Source organism: Pituophis catenifer, unplaced genomic scaffold (assembly GCF_029215685.1).
Source record: "Pituophis catenifer annectens isolate HBS135680 unplaced genomic scaffold, rPitCat1.0.hap2 SCAF_9, whole genome shotgun sequence".
Taxonomy (NCBI): domain Eukaryota; kingdom Metazoa; phylum Chordata; class Lepidosauria; order Squamata; family Colubridae; genus Pituophis; species Pituophis catenifer.
The window spans coordinates 6,212,193-6,230,375 of NW_027256889.1; the positions used below are offsets into that span (position 1 = coordinate 6,212,193).

The 18,183-nt window shown below is 42.6% G+C and overlaps 1 protein-coding gene across 2 annotated transcripts; it reads left to right on the forward strand.

The window, feature by feature from the left end:
- Nucleotides 1-17,598, forward strand: ETHE1 (ETHE1 persulfide dioxygenase). 2 transcript variants are annotated; one of them, XM_070949763.1, is made up of 7 exons: nt 1-42; nt 9,937-10,081; nt 10,785-10,933; nt 13,012-13,141; nt 14,629-14,718; nt 14,936-15,052; nt 17,146-17,598. In XM_070949763.1, the coding sequence occupies exons 2-7, from the start codon at nt 9,982-9,984 to the stop codon at nt 17,196-17,198; spliced, it is 639 nt and encodes a 212-aa protein (XP_070805864.1). In that variant the 5' UTR covers nt 1-42; nt 9,937-9,981; the 3' UTR covers nt 17,199-17,598. The 2 variants fall into 2 exon arrangements, with proteins under 2 accessions (XP_070805864.1, XP_070805863.1); XM_070949762.1 differs by lacking the exon at nt 1-42 and adding an exon at nt 7,293-7,493.
- Nucleotides 17,599-18,183: the final 585 nt, after the last annotated feature.

Genomic DNA, 18,183 nt, shown 5'->3' on the forward strand with positions numbered 1-18,183 from the left:
CCCAAGGAAAGAGGGCAAAGGAACGACGTCGAACGGCGGCCGGTAAGGGACAAAATTTAATTTCGTTTGTTTTTAAGAAGCGCCTCCGGAATTTTTTCGGAAACTTGGCGTGGCGAGTTAAATGAGTGTCCCGATACCGCAGGGTGGTGGTTGTTTTTTTTCCCACAGACCCTGAGTTTTAGTTGTAATCGGGCATTTGGAAAAAGTGAAGTTTCACCTGGCTCAAAACCCTTTCAGCAATTTTTATTTATTTATTTTATTTATTTATTTTGTCAAGCATATATAAGATTACATCATAATAGTAATAGTAATAGTAATAGTAATAGTAATAACAACAACAACAACAACAACAACATGTTACCACCAACAGCAAATGCCGCCTCTGCAATGAGAAAGATGAGACAGTCGACCACCTGATCAGTGGATGCAGCAAAATTTCACAAACTGACTACCTACAACGCCATGACCGTCTTGCTAAGATCATTCACTGGAAATTGTGCCAGAAGTTTGGATTTGAGTACAGCAAAAACCACTGGGAACATCAGGTTGAGAAAGTTTTAGAGAATGAGAAACTCAAGATCTTGTGGGACTTTAGGATTCAGACTGACAGGCACTTGGTCCACAACACACCTGACATAACAATAGTTGAAAAGAAAAAAGTATGGTTCATTGACATTGCAATACCTGGTGATGCACAGATTGAAGATAAGCAGCAAGAAAAAAATCACAAAGTACCGGGATTTGCAAATTGAAGTTGAGCGACTGTGGAAAAAGAAATAGTGTGTTGTCCCGATTGTAATTGGAGCCCTCGGAGCAATACCCAAAGGGCTACCCCACTATTTAGAAATTCTAAATTTGCCGGACTTGAATATTTTGACTCTACAAAAAACCACCTTACTCGGAACAGCTTACATCCTCCAACGATACCTTAACAGTTCCTAGGTCCTTGGTTAGGACTCGAGCTGCTGAGCTATTAACCAGCCTCAATGAATAAAAGAGAATAATAATTCAAAAGTTTGACCGGAAAACACGCAAACTTTTGAATATGTACCAGCTTTACATCCACGAAGTGACATCGACAGGATGTACCTGGCAAGAAAAATAGGGGGTAGAAGAAGAAAAACGAAGTTTGAATGATTACATGAACCAAAGTACCGGAAAATTGCTGCAGGCTGTGAAAACGGAGAACATTATAAAAACAACAGAAACAAAGGCAGAATATAAGGAAAAACAGCTGGATGACAGATTAAATAGATGGGAAATCAAAGCTTTGCATGGACAGCACTTGAAAAACATTGAAGGAAAATGTGATGACAACTTTACATGGGCATGGTTTAAGATGGGAACCATCAAGAAAGAAATGGATGGTTTAATACTCGCTGCTCAAGAACAAGCACTACAAACTAATGCCATGAACGCAAAGATACAAAAATCCACTGACAATCCAAACTGTCGACTTTGCAACAACAAAGTCAAAACTGTTTCACATTTAATATGCGAATGCAGCAAAATCGCACAAACTGATTACAAAGCTAGACACGACTGAGTTACTAAATTAGTCCACTGGTCATTATGTAGAAAATACGACTTTCCTGTATCCAAAAAGTCATGAGAACATAAAGTGGAAAAAGTTATAGAAAATGAGAAGGTGAAGATCTTGTGGGACTTTCGAATACAGACTGATCGTCACTTGGAACACAATACGCCAGTTATCACAGTTGTCGAAAACCGAAACATACAATTTATTGACATTGGGGTACCAGGAGACACCAGAGTCGAAGAAAAAGAACTGGAAAAAATCATGAAATATCGCAACCTGGCCATCGAAACTACACAAACAGAGGTTTTTTTTTTAAAGAAAAAGTAACTGTATTTACAGTATTATCAAAACCAACAAAATCTGATTATGGGATTGCATCATGTACTGCCTTGGTGCATGTACAATCTTTCCCCAATTTCCCTCAGTATGAATCACAGAAATGATGCAAATTATGCTCCGGTGCTTTTCTGAACATTTAGTCTAGATTTTTTTTTTTTTTGACATTTGGCTGACCCCACATTAAAATGGTGCAATTGCCGGAATTAGGGACTCTTACATCACCCGTCTCATGACAGTGCAAAATAGGAATTGCATGTTGTACTTGCTACAGCACTCTGCCCACCTTAATGGGCTGCTTGCTTGCTGGAATTCCCAAAAGCATCTCTGAGAAAAAGACAAAGTTGTCATACCACACAATTGAAGTTGGCAGCTCTTTGTCCTACAAAAGAATGAGGTTTATACAAAGAAGCTGCATGTAGTAACTTAACAACTCGTAAAAGCCAGTTTGGTCTAGTGGCAAAGGAACCATGCTAGAAAACCAGGAGATGGTGAGTTCTAGTCCCACCTTAGCTTGAAGAATCACCTAGGTGCCAATCACTCACAGGCAAGCCCATCTCACAGGGTTGTTGTTGGGAAAAACAGGAGGAGGAAGGAGTATTGTGTGTCTTTGCTACCTTGAGTTGCTTATAAAGAAATAAAGGTGAAATAAAAATCAAATCAAATTGTTCTTAAGGTTATTGGAGGCTAGTCATAATTAAGTGCTAATCGCTGCCATTTCAGCACTGTCCTCACCCACTCAAAGACAAAATCTGTGCAAATCTGAGGGTAAAAAACACCTTACTTCCTGGTTAAAACCAGGAAGTAACAACACCCAGGAGGTGGGCGGAGTCTCGTGCCACCATCGCTACCAGTTCTCCGAACCACCTGCCACAATCGCTACCAGATCGTCCGAACCGGGAGCATTTCACTCCTGCCCCAACCCCTTTTAATCCTCCAAGCACTAGAGGACAGGTGAGGCAGTCCCCTAAGCAGGTTTTGGTCTTGTTCTGTGCATTGTTGCCATTGTACATTGTAGCTTTTGTATTTTTAGTTGCTAATTTTTAAAACTTTTTTTTATTAATATTATGCACTTTTTATTAATGTTATGCATTTATGTTGTACAGTCCCCAGAGTCACACGGCCTGAGTTCAGGGGTGAAATGCTCCCGGTTCGGACCGAATCGCCCGATCCGGTAGCAATGGCAGCGGGTGGTTCGAAGAACCGGTAGCAAAAATCCCTGCCCCCCCACCTCCATGCCCAGCTGAGCTGTGCGACCATCAGAGGCCGAAAAAATGCTTTTAAAAGAAAACAAAAGCCTCTGACGATCAGGCAACTCAGCTGGGATGATCAGAGCCTTTTAAAAGCATTTTTTAAACAACCTCTTCGACCCAGAGGTTTTTTTTTTTAATTTGATTTATATGCCACCCTTCTCCGGAGACTCAGGGCAGCTTACAATGCATTAAGCAATAGCCTTCATACTTTTGTATATTTATACAAAGTCATATTATTGTCCCCACAAACTGGGTCCTCATTTTACCTACCTTAGAAAGGATGGAAGGCTGAGTCAACCTTGAGCCTTGGAGAGATTCGAACTTGCAGTAATTGCAGGCAGCTGAATGTTAATAACAGGCTATTCGTCTGCTGCGCCACCAGGCTCTTACCAGGTTGTAGAAAAAATGCTTTTAAAAGTAAAAAAAAAAAAAAAAGTTGGCCATGCTCACCCAATCACATTACCCCCCCCCCCCACCAAGCCATGCCCACAGAACCGGTAGTAAAAAATTTTACATTTCACCACTGCCCCAGAGTCACACGGCCTGAGTTGAATGACCTTGTAACTCTTGAAATAAATAAATGTGTCAGCATGACAAAGGAGGACTTCAACTGTGCAGTTGCAACTAGCATATTGACTTTTTCAATGACGTTGCATTGGCCGGATGCCAAGACATGATTATAGGTGATCCTGACTTAGCTAACATTGATATTGAAACGTGGGGGAGCAGTGGGAATGAGCGGGAAAGCACAATGGTAGCTGCTATGTTTTGATATTCAGAGAAATGCAAGAGATTAAAAGCCTGGAGACTAAAACATACGAAGAACAGTTGCAGGAACTGGGTATGGCTAGTCTAGAGAAAAGAAGGACTAGGGGACACATGATAGCAGTATTCCAGTGTTTGAGGGGCTGTCACAAGAAGAGGGGGTCAACCTACTCTCCAAAACACAAGAAGGCAGGAGAAGAAGCAATGGATGGAAATTAATCAACCTGGAATTTAGGAGAAACTTCCTAACAATGAACAATTAACCAGTGGAACAGCTTTGCCTTCAGAAATTATGGATGCTTCATCACTGAATAGGGTTGCCAGGTCTGCTTCCAAAAAATAGCGGACAAGCGGGGGGGCAGGGGGTGTTAAGTAGTAAAAAATTTAAAAAAAAAATTACAATTAAATTATATATTTTCTTACAAACATTTTAACATGTATTAAAATAATCACTTCAAAACTTTACTTAAAATTCAAAACATCAAATATATTATAATAATATGTAAAATATTAAATTACATTTTACTTTGCTGTCGTGTGTATTTTTTATTTGACTGCGCAGCTTTGATCAATTCTTTGTGTTTAAGGAATAATTCTTTAATTTCAGTACAACGTTGAGAAATATTAAAAAATATACAAAGTTCACTTCGAACTGATGGTACAAGCAGTTGGTTACGTTCGTCAGTCCACAAATTTCCCATGACGCTGAAAATTCGTTCAATGTTTGCATTTGATACCGGAATTGATGCACAATACTGGAACAGTTTCAGTAAACTCGGAGCTGGCTCTTTCTTGAAAAAGTACATCCACTTATCAAGGGATGAATCGCCCTGCAGATGAACATAAACTTTGGTGTATTTGCACACTCCTCTCTTTCGTTTTAAAGAATTCGAAATCTCGCCGCTGTCACTCTCATCACTCGGCGCCATTTTAGGTCAGTCGACACAAGCTACAATACATTTTAAAAATGTGAACTGTACATAATTTTATAATGTATTTTTATTTTAATCTCATCATAAATTTTTTCGGAGACTCGAGTTCAATGGATATTCGATCTTTGTCTCATTCTAACTTATGAAAAAAAAAAGACAAAACCCGATTCTCCTATCCTTATTCTCTTAGACTGTACAGCTTTAGATTAAGTACCATTTCATCATAAAGCTTTTGAATAAAAAAAATGTCCACTATTTTGTGAAAAAAAAATAGTGAACATAATGTGAAAAAAGCGGACTGTCCGCTCAAATAGTGGACACCTGGCAAGCCTATCACTGAAGGTTTTTAAGTTTTTAAGAAAAGACTGGACAGTCACTTGTCTGAAATTATATTGGGATTGGACTAGAAGACCTCCAAGGTCCCTTCAAGCTCTACTATGATTGATTGACAGTTATGCTCCCTTCTGCATATTCTTTGTACCAGTTTATATATCTTTCTTACTGAAAGATCCCTGTCATCAAAAATCTCTAGAGAGGGCAGAAAATTCCATAGTCTTACAGAATAACCCATGACTTGAAGAAGTATAGCTAAAAAATTAGACCATACAGAGTAGACAGGGCCGGATTTTCCTATAGACTAATTAGGCTTCAGCCTAGGGCCTCAAGATCAAGAGGGGCCTACATTCAAATTGTTAGCAAAATTAAAATTACACTTTCACTATAGGTGAAAGGGCCTCATAAGTGGAATAGCCTAGGGCCTCTTTTCATCTAAATCCAGCCCTGAGAGTAGATTTCTATTTTTTTTTTTTTTTGTGCTTTGCCCTGCTTTTCAAACATACTTTGGAGCAAAGACCATTGATAAAACAGTTTGAAGAGAGATGGAGCGTATGGGTGAATAAATAATTTAATTCATGAACTCGTAAAAGTCACACCCATGTTTATTATTCACCGTTTTACTCCAGCAATGTGAATTTTCAGGCTTCGTGTGACTTCGAGGCCCTGAAGACTTTTTTATTTCAGCAAGCCGGGCTGGGTTAAAAAAATTTTAATTGGGCAATTTTATGGGTAAGGGGTTTTAAATTGGAGAAGCCAAAGATAATTTAATTTCGTTTTAATGTATTTTAATATTTGTATTGTGTGTTTTTAATTCTGGCTGTTCACCGCCCAGAGTCCTTCGGGAGAGGGGGCGGTATAAACATTTAATAAATAAATAAATAAATAAAATAAACAGAACAACCCTTCTTATCACATATGCTATCTTGGGTTCATACAGTCCACTCAATTCAATTCAATTCAGTTGGCTAGTTTCTTATTCAGAATGTCATATGAGTCAACCAGTAGACTAAGGAGAATTCAAAGGAGAAAGAAAAAAAAAAGTCTGAATACTTTATGCAATACTTTATGAGTCTGTGTGAACTGATATGTTTATTCAAAGAAGGCAGTTTTAAAAAGTAGAAAATGTATATCTTTATTCCAAAGAAGGCAGTTACGTGACTCTAGGCAAGAGTTCTATGGCAGTCGGCTTAAATCAAGGCTGTCAGAATAATTTATGATGGCATCACTGCCTTAAGAAAGTCACATGTTAACTCTTGCTCTTACAACCATGGGGGGGAAAAAAAGATTTTCCAATTGCTAAGGAAAGATGGGACAATAATTACCACTTAATTGCTCTTGATTTTCAGGAAAGGGCCTTGTTTTGTTTGCCTTCGGTTGGCACATCCGAAGAGCCTTGGTAGTACAGGGGTTTAAGGCACCCTGTTATTAAGCTGGTTATTAAGACCAGCTGCCTGCAATTACTGCAGGGTTCGAATCTCGCCAAGGCTCAAGGTTGCCTCAGCCTTCCATCCTTTCTAAGGTAGGTGAAATGAGGACCCAGTTTGTGGGGCAATAAGCTGACTTTGTATAAATATACAAAAGGATGAAGGCTATTGCTGAGCACATTGTAAGCCGCCCTGAGTCTTTGGAGAAGGGCGGCATATAAATCAAATTAAAAAAAAAAGAAGCAACTTCATGGCGGTGAAAATTACCAGGACGAACCAGTTTACACTCAGGCATTTTTTTCCTACAATATCTCACTCTTCCTTCAGCTGGAAAGTGCTATTGGTTAAAGCTGGGTACAAATAAAAGTTAATGTGCAAAAGTTTTCTGTTGACCTAGCCAACTGCCTTCCACCCATAGCAAATCCACTTTGTTGCGCCTGAGCAGGGGGTTGGACTAGATGACCTCCAAGGTCCCTCCAAGCTCTGTTGCTGTTAAAAGTTTGGAAACTTCATAACTGTGTCTGGATTATTGCTGTCGCTGGAAGAATTCGTTCCTACAAGTCCCAGCGTTCCTCCTTTATGGCCCTTGCCGGCAGAGGCTGCTGGGAGTTGTAGTCCTGTCGCGATCTGGAAGGTTTGCGGCGCTGCTGGCCCTTTAAGGAGGCGCGTCTCTTCCCCTCCAGCCCAGCCCAGCCCAGCCGAGTCAATGTTAAAGGGCGTCGCTTCGCCCTTCGCTCCGGTTCCTCGAAGGCTGGCACGGCATCAAGAGAGGCACCACCCGACCATGAAGCGGCTGCTGCTCCGGAGGTGCCCTGCGGCTGCCCTGCGGCTCCTGAACCAGCCGCTTCCCCCGCAGCGATGCTACTGCGCCGGCTCTGCCCAGCGACGGGGGCTGCTCTTCCGACAGGTGAGCTCCGACAGGTCTTTAACAGTAACAAGAGTTGGAAGGGACCTTGGAGGTCATCTAGCCCAACCCCCTGCTCACTCAGGCAGGAGACCTGTACTATAGGGATTCGAACCGCCGAACTGCCGACCTTTCTGATGGACAAGCTCAACGTCTTAGCCATTGAGCCACCTAGCCAGGCACCCACCAAGTGCTTCGCAGCATCTTAAGGGGCCCGGCGCTGCCCCTTGGGCGGATTTCAGGGACTCTTTTCGAGGATGAGGCTTCTGCTCTTGCTTTCATTTTGGGCTTTGGATCTTGCCCGCCAGGCCGCCCGGCCGGAGGAGGGAGGGGAGGATGGGTATTGTAATCCAAGGCAGGTGGAGAAAGGCATGGGCGTGGGGAAAGAGGTAGGATTGGAAATGTTTGCCTGGTTTTGGAGGTGGTGGGGTGTAGGGGGGGGGTCAACGTTTCCTTTCTGAAAAGTTCCCCCCGGGATTCTTAACCGTGGCATAACAGGAAATTCAAAGATTTGGGGATTTTGGGGGGTATTTTATTTATTTATTTCATTTTATTTAGTTAGTTTGTCAAGCATGTGTGAGAAAACAAGTATAAGTATGAACATAGCATATAAACATATAAGTATAAACAGGTATCTTTATAAAGATAAAGAAGATAAAGAAAGAAACATATAAGTATAAACAGGTATGAGTATATACATAATAATATGTATATTATTATACATATTATACATGTCCAATGAGGACCCGGTGTGTGGGGGCAATAAGCTGATTTTGTATAAAATAGAACACCGCTTAGGGGCCCCAAAAAGCCCTACTATGCAGGTATATACAAAAGTATGAAGGCTATTGCTTAAAAGCAATGTAAGCTGCACTGAGTCTCCGGAGAAGGGCGGCATATAAATCAAACTAATAAATAAATAAATAATAAATAAATAAATCACACTTCTATCCTATCCTATCCTATCCTATCCTATCCTATCCTATCCTATCCTATCCTACATATGTATATGTATATATATATATAGGTATGTGGGGAAATGGAGCTTCGCATGCTGGTTCTCTTGTTTTAAAGATGGGTATTCAAAGTATTAAAATGAATATTTCTTCCCTGCCGAGGCTTCTTATGGAAGGCTTTTAAAATTGCTTCCTCTTTCCAGTATGGAGTAGGGGTGCTACAAGTCTTATTAGTTAGCAATAGTAAAAGCACTTAGACTTATATACCGCTTTACAGTGCTTTATACTAAGCGGTTTAGAGAGTTAGCCTATTGCCCTCAACAATATGCTAAATCTAGGATCCATGAATTTGTTCTTTCTTGAGGAATAAACTCTGAAATAACCTCTTTACAGACTGGGGAGTTTGCAATGTTTTTGTCACCACACTATAAAAAAGGTGTTGACACTCTAGAAAAAGTGCAGAGAAGAGCAACTAAGATGATTAGGGGACTGGAGGCTAAAACATACGATGAACGGTTGCAGGAATTGGGCATGGCTAGCCTAGGGAAGAGAAGGACCAGAGGAGACATGATAGCAGTCTTCCACTATCTCAGGGGCTGCCACAGAGAGGAGGGGGTCAAACTGTTTTCCAAAGCACCTGAAGGCCAGACAAGGAGTAATGGATGGAAACTGAACAAGGAGAGATTCAACCTGGAAATAAGGAGAAGTTTTCTGACAGTGAGAGCAATCAATCAATGGAATAGCTTACCTTCAGAAGTTGTGGGAGCTTCATCCTTGGAAGCTTTCAAGAAGAGACTGGACTGCCATTTGTCAGAAATTGTGTAGGGTCTCCTGCTTGGGCAGGGGGTTGGACTAGATGACCTACAAGGTCCCTTCCAACTCTGTTAATCTGTTAATGTAACAGCTTCTCTGAGAGATGCAGGCAATAAAAACCAACTAACTATAATTAATTAAAATTCAGGATGCAGATTTAATATGGTTAGCAATTCATGTAAGGCGTTGGATGCAATGGAAATTTAGTAGTTTGCTTTCATTTAATAATCATAATCATAATCATAATCATAATCATATATATAATAATTTTTAAATGTTCAGTTTAATGAATAAAATAGATAATAGTAATAACCAACAACAAAACAACAACAACTAATAATAATAATAATAATAATAATAATAATAATAATAATAATGATGATGATGCTGCTGCTGATGCTGACAGCAACCCGTATCAACCATTAGCACCGGTCAATGGTATTTGTGATGCAGTTTTGAATGTTCAGTTGACTGAGTTTCATGTTTAATGAATAAAATAAATAATAATAATAAATTAAATGTTTCCAGGGCTAGAGCAGGGGTCTCCACACTTGGCAACTTTTGGGCTCCGATTCCCAGAATTCCCCAGCCACCATGGCTGGATACAGTTGGACTGTTTTGCTTGCCCTTCCATGGACTAAGTTCTTGTTGGTTTTTTTCCCCCCTTCACCTACCAGCTCTTTGAGTCAGAAAGTTACACTTACACTTACCTGCTGGCAGATATGAAGACAAAAGAAGCCGTTCTAATAGACCCCGTTTTGGAAACGGCCAAACGCGATTCAACCTTGGTGAAGCAACTTGGACTTAATTTGCTATATACAGGTGAGTTGTTTCTTCTTGGGAAAAAAAAAACAACAACAACAAAGGAAAGGAAAACCATAACCAGGAATCATGGTCTGTCAGGATCTTCAGAAAGTAGCCATGATATAATTGGAGATGGATAATTGAACGGAGGTGTCAGCAGTGCTTGGTAACCTAAGAACTGGTGTTCAACCTCTCTGGATGTTATCAGCCGAAGGAAGATTGAGCTCCTTTTAAAGGAATGTCTTTCCTTTTTAAGAAAACAGATTTGAGACTGAAAATAAATTCTAGGGCCGTGCTGGCGAACCTATGGCACGCATATCGTCACCGCTACCGGCTCGGGAGAACCGGACTGAACCGGGAGGAACCACCACCGGGTTGAAGGTCTGGGCTATTCCCAGGCCATTCCAGCAGTGAAATAGGATTATCTTGAAACTCCAAAAAATAAAGTGGTGTTATTAGCCATCAAACCTCAAAAATACACTCCCCCCCCCAAAAAAAAAGGTTTCCACAATTTTGGCCACTACTGTACAGTATAAGAGTACTGGCCAAAAATCAGTTTTCCCCAGTGCCATTGTAATGTGAACGAATGGTTGTAAATTAAGGGCTACCTGTATTGAAATACACTCATCTGAAAGGTGGCCATATTGTAAAAAGCTGGGTTAGATCCTTGATCTTGTGTCTTTTAAGAAAACAACCATGTATTTCTCCTCCTTGTTGTTAGTCAACACCCATTGCCACGCTGATCATATCTCCGGCACGGGGCTCCTGAAGCAGCTCCTTCCGGGCTGTCGCAGTGTCATCTCCAAGGACAGCGGGGCAATTGCTGATCTCCTGATCCAGGAAGGCCATCACCTCAAATTTGGAGCTTTTGTAAGTCTGTGAACAGATTCCTGGAGAATAAGTAGCATATACAAGAACTGGACTAAGATTCCTTCACCTTGGCTACTGGTAGCTCTTGACTTACGATTGTAATGGACTGTCTGTCAGGGTTCTGAACGGATACCCTAATTAAATCATGAGTCTTGAGCTTCAAAAGAAATCAAGATATTTATTAGGAGCTTCATGTCGGCACTTTCCCAAGTGAAGCCAGCTCTGACCCTACGTAATTTACACTCCAATTATGATCCTGTTTCCCCCCTCCCCCCAGGATTTGTCATCAATCACATTCACCAACGGAGCAATTTCCCGGGTTGTAGAGGTCACTCCCCTTCGACTGCTGCAGGTATCCCTGGGATACAGCCTTGAGGGAGATAAGCGTGGAATGTGCATCTGTTTTTTGCTGCTGTGCAGTTTCGCCAGTCCCACCCCACCCCCCGGCCTATGGCAACCCGAGAGTAGGCCAGGGATGCTTTGCGAATTGACACTGTCCTTAAGTTGTGACGATCGTAAAACAGTTTGGTCACATGACCGACCTGATTTTACAACCTTTATTGTTGTGGTGGTTAAGTGAATGCCACAATTGTTAAGCGGACCTGTTCTTTCTTCATGCTTGTTCCCTTTCTCTGAATTTGGTTCAGTTTTTCTAAGTCCTTCATAAATTGTAGACATAATATGTGAGAGGGAGCCTGCCCAGCACACAACGGAATGAAGCTGCTAGTTCCTCTCATTTAGAAATAACGCATTTATCACTTCCTGCACTCCACCCTGCCTCCTCGTTTATTTTCCAACAATTCACCAACAGGCTTGCTTAATTCTCCCGTACTTCTGCAAACCTCCCCTTGAATGGATTTACTTCCTAGGAGCTACCTTTAGGTTCCAGTCCTGTGGAAGTTTTATCTTTCGAATTCATTTTAGACAGCTGGATGATCTTAAGATTTGAGTGCAAAGTCGTTGGTTTAGTTTCAGAGCCCTTGTTTGACCATGTGCTCAGTTTGGGCAAAACTGAAATCCTCCCCTGTGCAAAAAGAGGAAATGTAGCTTTGCCTTCCCTTTTATCATCATCTTTTAATGACCTCCATAATTCCTTGCAGGGTGGAGTCTGGGCAACTGAATGGAGCTAGCAGAGTGTTTTAATAGCCGGATGCCCTTCCTGTCGCCAATGCGGAGTTTTGTTCAGCAGATATATTCTCAGTGTGTATTCTCTACCTAGGCTCGAACTCACAGCCTCCTGATTGTGATGCGAGAGCTCCACTTCTAGGCCACCGCACCACTCCTTTTGCCTTCCCTTTAATGAGAATTAAATGGCAACGACTTTTAAAATATGATTTGCATGATGTCATTTAGTGACTGAAGTTACGACGGGCCCCGAAAAACGTACTTATGATGAAAAAAGTGCCGTATTTTTCGGCGTATAAGACGCTCCGGACTATAAGACGCACCTACCTTTTTTGGTGAGGAAGACAAGAAAAAGAAATCTGCCTCTGCCTCCCAGCAATTTTGCCTCGTTGCCGCAAACAGCAAATAAGCTGACTTTGTATAAATATACAAAAGGATGAAGGCTATTGCTGAGCACATTGTAAGCTGCCCTGAGTCTCCGGAGAAGGGCGGCATATAAATCAAATTAAAAAAAAAAAAAAATAGCCTGCTTTACTTTCATTTTCGTTTTCAGCATAACTTGATTAGCACAAGAAAAAAAACAAAATCTGCTCCCAGCATTTTACCTCCTTGCAGCAAGCAGCAGCAGAGGCCCATGCAAAACAGCTGAGAGTCGGGAGGCCAATCCAATCAACTTGTGCTAATTAGGCTGTGCTGAAGCTGAAAGGAGCTGTTTCTTCCTGCTGCAAGGAGGTGAATTGCTGGGAGGCAGAGGCCAAAGGGTGGGGGCCAGTGGGTGGGCGGGGCTACATTCGGTGTATAAGATGCACCTAAATTTTCACCCCCTTTTAGGGTCTTATTTTCAGGGAAACAGTGTAGTTCCTCTACTTTAGGGAAGGGAACAAGAACAGAGTGCTAATATAAAACGTGAGACAGGCTCTAAGAATGTTAGTGACATTCTATTGTGTTTTCAGGCATTACAAGCTCTTGCCACCCCTGGCCATACGGACGGCTGCCTGACCTACGTGCTGAATGACAACACCATGGCTTTTACAGGCGATGCTTTGCTGATCAGGGGATGCGGCAGGACAGACTTCCAACAAGGTATGGAAAACTTAGGGGTCTGGTTACGAACCCTATGTCAGCTTTGCAGCTCGTGAGAGAGTGGAGGTTTTTATACAGGTAGTCCTCGAGTTACAACAGTTCGCTTAGTGACCTTCAAAGTTACAACACCACGAAAACAAAATTACAATGCCACGGATTTAGGACCATTTTTCCACACTCAGGACCGTTGCAGCGTCCCCCACCCTATGTTTGAGTGATTTACATTCAGATGCTTGACAACCGACTCGCAGATATCACGGTTTTGCAGCATCCCGGGGTCACGTGTGATCCCCTTTGGCGATCTCCCGACGAGCAAAAGTCCACGTGGAAAGCAGCTTCACTCAACAACCGTGTTACTAATTGAACAACTGCGGCGATCCCCTTAACAAAGGTGGCAAGGAAAGTCGTAAAATGAGGCAAAACAAATTTCTCCCTTAGCAACATAAATTTTGGGGCTCAACTGCAGTGGTGAAATCCAAATTCTTTTACTACCGGTTCTGTGGGTGTGGCTTAGTGGGTGTGGCAGGGGAAGGATACTGCAAAATCCCCTTTCCCTCCCCACTCCTGAGGGAAGGATATTGCAAAATCTTCATTCCCACCCCACTCTGGAGCCAGCCAGAGGTGGTATTTGCTGGTTCTCCAAACTAGTCAAAATTTCTGCTACCGGTTCTCCAGAACCTGTCAGAACCTGCTGGATTTCACCCCTGCTCAACTGCAGTCATAAACTGAGGATTACCTGTAATAGGACAAAGCATTTTTTTTTCTTTTCCGGAATCTTTTAAGAAGAGTTCAGAATTCTGCCCCCTTGACTTTAACTTCCTTGTTCTGCACAACGTGTAAACATCGTAGGCCTCCCGAAGGATGAGCAAAGTCCAATCTTTTTTTTTTAGAAAAAGTTGTTTTCCACTTGAAGAGGAATCTTATGCCTTTGAAACTGGATTTATGGATACCTATTTCCTCCAGGTGACCCAAAACTCTAGTTGCTCTAGACCAGGGGTGTCAACCTCAAGGCCTGGGAACCGGAGCCGGCCTGCGGGGTGTTTAGATCCGGCACACGGGGCCGCCCTGGAAATAGCGAAGGACTAACCCGCGATGCCTCTGCCAGTCATAACGGAGGTCGGGAGAGCCGCGTAAAGGAGGCCGTCTCAGCTGAAAAAGGAGCTTGGGAGCCCATTTTTGCTGGCAGAGAGCTTGGGCCGCCACAGGCACCCCCCAACACAAATGACGTCATGCTGGCCACGTCCCCTGGCCACCCCTCCCTCCCTGAGGTCAAACATAACCCTGATGCGGCCCTCAGTGAAATCGAGTTTGACACCGCTAGTCTAGAGATTCTGATTGCGTGAAGGAGACTTATGCATAGGTTACAAGAGGTTTTCAGCCTAATATTTGTCAGGATAGGAGTTGGGGGATATACCCCCTGTTCCAACTTCTATGTTAGAAAAAAAAGAATCTTGCCTGATGGTTACAGCCTCCATTCTCGTCTCCAGGTTCTGCGGAAACCCTTTACAACTCCGTCCACAAGAAAATCTTCACCCTTCCAGGTGACTGCCTGATCTATCCTGCCCACGACTACACAGGTGAGTTGGTGAGCGCTTTTTTTACTCTTTATTCTTTTTTTTTTAATCTTGTAAGTTTAGTTTGCATTAGATTTTGCTCTTTACGATCAACATTCTGAATTGGACACAGATACACCAGATTTATTATGGCGTGAGGCCTCGTGAACTAAAAACCGTAAAATTAGTGCGTATTCTATGCGAAATAACATCCATTCTCTTTTCTCTTCTGCTGTTCCAGGCCAGACGGTGTCAACGGTGGAGGAAGAACGAACTCTGAATCCTCGTCTGATCTTGTCTAAGGAGGGTTTCGTTGAACTTATGAACAATCTGAACCTACCCAAACCCAAAAAGATTGGTGAGACTGGCTTCTGTTTCTCAGAGAGAAAGAAAGGAGCAGAAGGGGGGGGGTGTCCCTTCTGAACCACTATCTGCTCCATGTTAATGGCTCTTCTGGAAGAACCTCTAGACTAAAGGTAAAGGTAAAGGTTCCCCTTGCACATATGTGCTAGTTGTTCCCGACTCTAGGGGGCGGTGCTCATCTCCGTTTCAAAGCTGAAGAGCGAGCACTGTCCGAAGACGTCTCCATGGTCATGGGGCCAGCATGACTAAACGCCAAAGGCGCACGGAACGCTATTACCTTTCCACCAAAGGTGGTCCCTATTTTTCTGCTTGCATTTTTTTTTTTACATGCTTTCGAACTGCTAGTTGTTAGAAGCTGCGACAAGTAATGGGAGGTCGCCCCATTATGCGGTACTGGGGATTCGAACTGCTGAACTGCCAACCTTTCCAATCGACAAGCTCAGCGTCTTAGCCACTGAGCCACCGCGTCCCTTAGACTAGAGTTCACCGTGTCACCTCTAGACTAGAGTTCAAAAAAAAAAAAAAAAAGAGTGGTGGAAATGTCGCGAAAGTCTTTGTAGAAGAAATTGTAGAACCGAAATCTTTCGCGACGAAAGGAATTGCTCTCCTGCAGATGATTTCTAAATTACTAAAGGCTGCAGACCGAGATAGTATCTGGTTAAGGTTCGTACAATATGCTGAATCTGGAGAGTAAATTAAGTTATTTTCTGATTTGTCATTTTCTGATTATGTTGATTTCTGAGTGTGTTGAACCATAAACCAAATGTCTGGCTAGACAGATGGACACACATACACACTGTCTATGTATATTGTGTGTGTGTATGCTCTCTCTCTCTTTCTTTCTCTCACATTTATCTAAACACACAATATATATATATGTATGTATGTATGTATGTATGTATGTATGTATGTATGTATATATATATATATATCAGGTTTTCGCGGGTGTTTGTATGTAGGTCTTTGGTTATTCGGGTCTTCTCCCACGTAAAATTGGAAGTGTCTTGGCGACATTTCGATGAAGTCTCATTCGTCATCTTCAGGCTGGTGTTCTCGGCTTCGTGCTTCCAGGAGCAATTTGCTCCTGAAGTCTCATTTGTCATCTTCAGGCTGGTGTTCTCGGCTTCGTGCTTCCAGGAGCAATTTGCCAAATGAGACTTCGTCGAAACGTCGCCAAGACACTTCCAATTTTACATGGGAGAAGACCCGAATAACCAAAGACCTACACACACACACACACACATATATATATATATATATATACACTGTATACACACACAGACTGTATATCTACATTGCATATACACATGCACAAAGTATATATGTTTGTGTATATTCCGTACCCACATCTCAGATAAATATTAACCCACTTTACCTACCACACAAATGCAGCTGTTTGCTTGTAACTGATCCACTTGAGGAGTTTACACAAATGTTGCTCCTAGCTTGCCAGACCCCCAAAACACAGTGGGGCTTCCTTCAGAATAAACACACATTATCTGGGTCTTCCTCATAGCCAGGGGGATAAAAACGTCTCGTCCCAGATGTTGCTGGTTTGCAAACCTCTGTGACCATCTAATAGCAATAGCACTTAGACTTATATACCACTTTACAGCCCTCTCTAAGCGGTTTACAGAGTCAGCCTATTTCCCCCAACAATTCAGCTCCTCATTTGACCCACCTCGGAAGGATGGAAGGCTGAGTCAACCTTGAGCCTGGTGAGATTCAAACTGCCAAATTGCAGGCAGTCAGCAGAAGTAGCCTGCAGTACTGCACTCTAACCACTGCGTCACCGCAGCTCTTTTTTTACTTTACTTTTAATTCATTGGAGGTGTCCCCTGCTTTAACCCATGGCCAGTTCAGTTGTGGCTTGCTAGCTAAGAGATGACACAATATACTAGTGTTACTCAATCTGTAACATGACAGGTTGTATGGACTTCGACTCCCAGAATTCCCCAGTCAGTTATTCTGGCATTTTAGGCTTGCTCAGGTAGCCGGCAGTCAGCAGAAATAGCCTGCAGTACCGCACTCTAACCACTGCGCCACCACGGCTCGTGCTAATGCTTCCATTCTCTTCTTTTTTCACAGACGTTGCAGTTCCTGCCAACCTCAAATGCGGAATTCAGGATGTACCTATTTAAGGCATGCCTCTTTTCTCAAGATCAACAATAATTCAGAGCAACTAAAAAGTCCCCCGTGTCACTTCTGCACTCTTGTGCAAGACACAAGTGAAGCCGATAACAGTAAAAATGCAACTGATCACTTCGAGTTCTTGAACTGATTCCAAAACGAAGATGGAACCGCCTTATAACTCCAGTTTCCTTGCTTTAATTTAGTTATGTCTTCATTAGCAAATAGAGTGGCTGGCACTCCTGGCCTTCACCTCAGATCTGCAGTGCGTGGCTCTCAAGGCTGTTCTGCTTTGAGACTTGAGGCTCTCTTTCCTCCAACATCTGACGGACGTTCTTGGGCCGTGAATGACTGAAATTCAACAGAGCTGGCCGCCGGTGTCCAACAAAATAAAACACTTTTGTTTCTTAACCTTCTGGAATTCAACATCGGGGCAGGGAGGCTGGGAGGAAGGACCATAATGGTTAAGCCTGGGTTAGACTTGAGCACGCATGTCGGGGAACATATGTGTCACTAGCACGGATGACGTTACCTAGCTTGGGAATGAAACATCTGCAAGAAAACAACCAAACTCAGAGAGCACCAAGGACTCCTCATTTCAATCTTGAGCTACAAATATTCTCCTTTATTGATACGCAGTTGTCTCTTGTCTGGAGGGTACTTCTGCAAATGTTAATGTTTTGGCTAGGGCAAGGGTGTCAAACTCAATTTCATTGAGGGCTGCATCAGGTCTGTGGTTGACCTGAGGGGTGGGGGGTGGCCAACTGCATGGGCGTGGCTAACTTGACGCCACTCCCCAAACTGCTGGCATTTTTTTTAAATTTGATTTATATGCCGCCCTTCTCCGGAGACTCAGGGCGGCTTACAATGCGTTAAGCAATAGCCTTTCATACTTTGTATATTTATACAAAGTCAGCTTATTGCCCCCACAAACTGCGTCCTCATTTCACCTACCTTAGAAAGGATGGAAGGCTGAGTCAACCTTGAGCCTTGGAG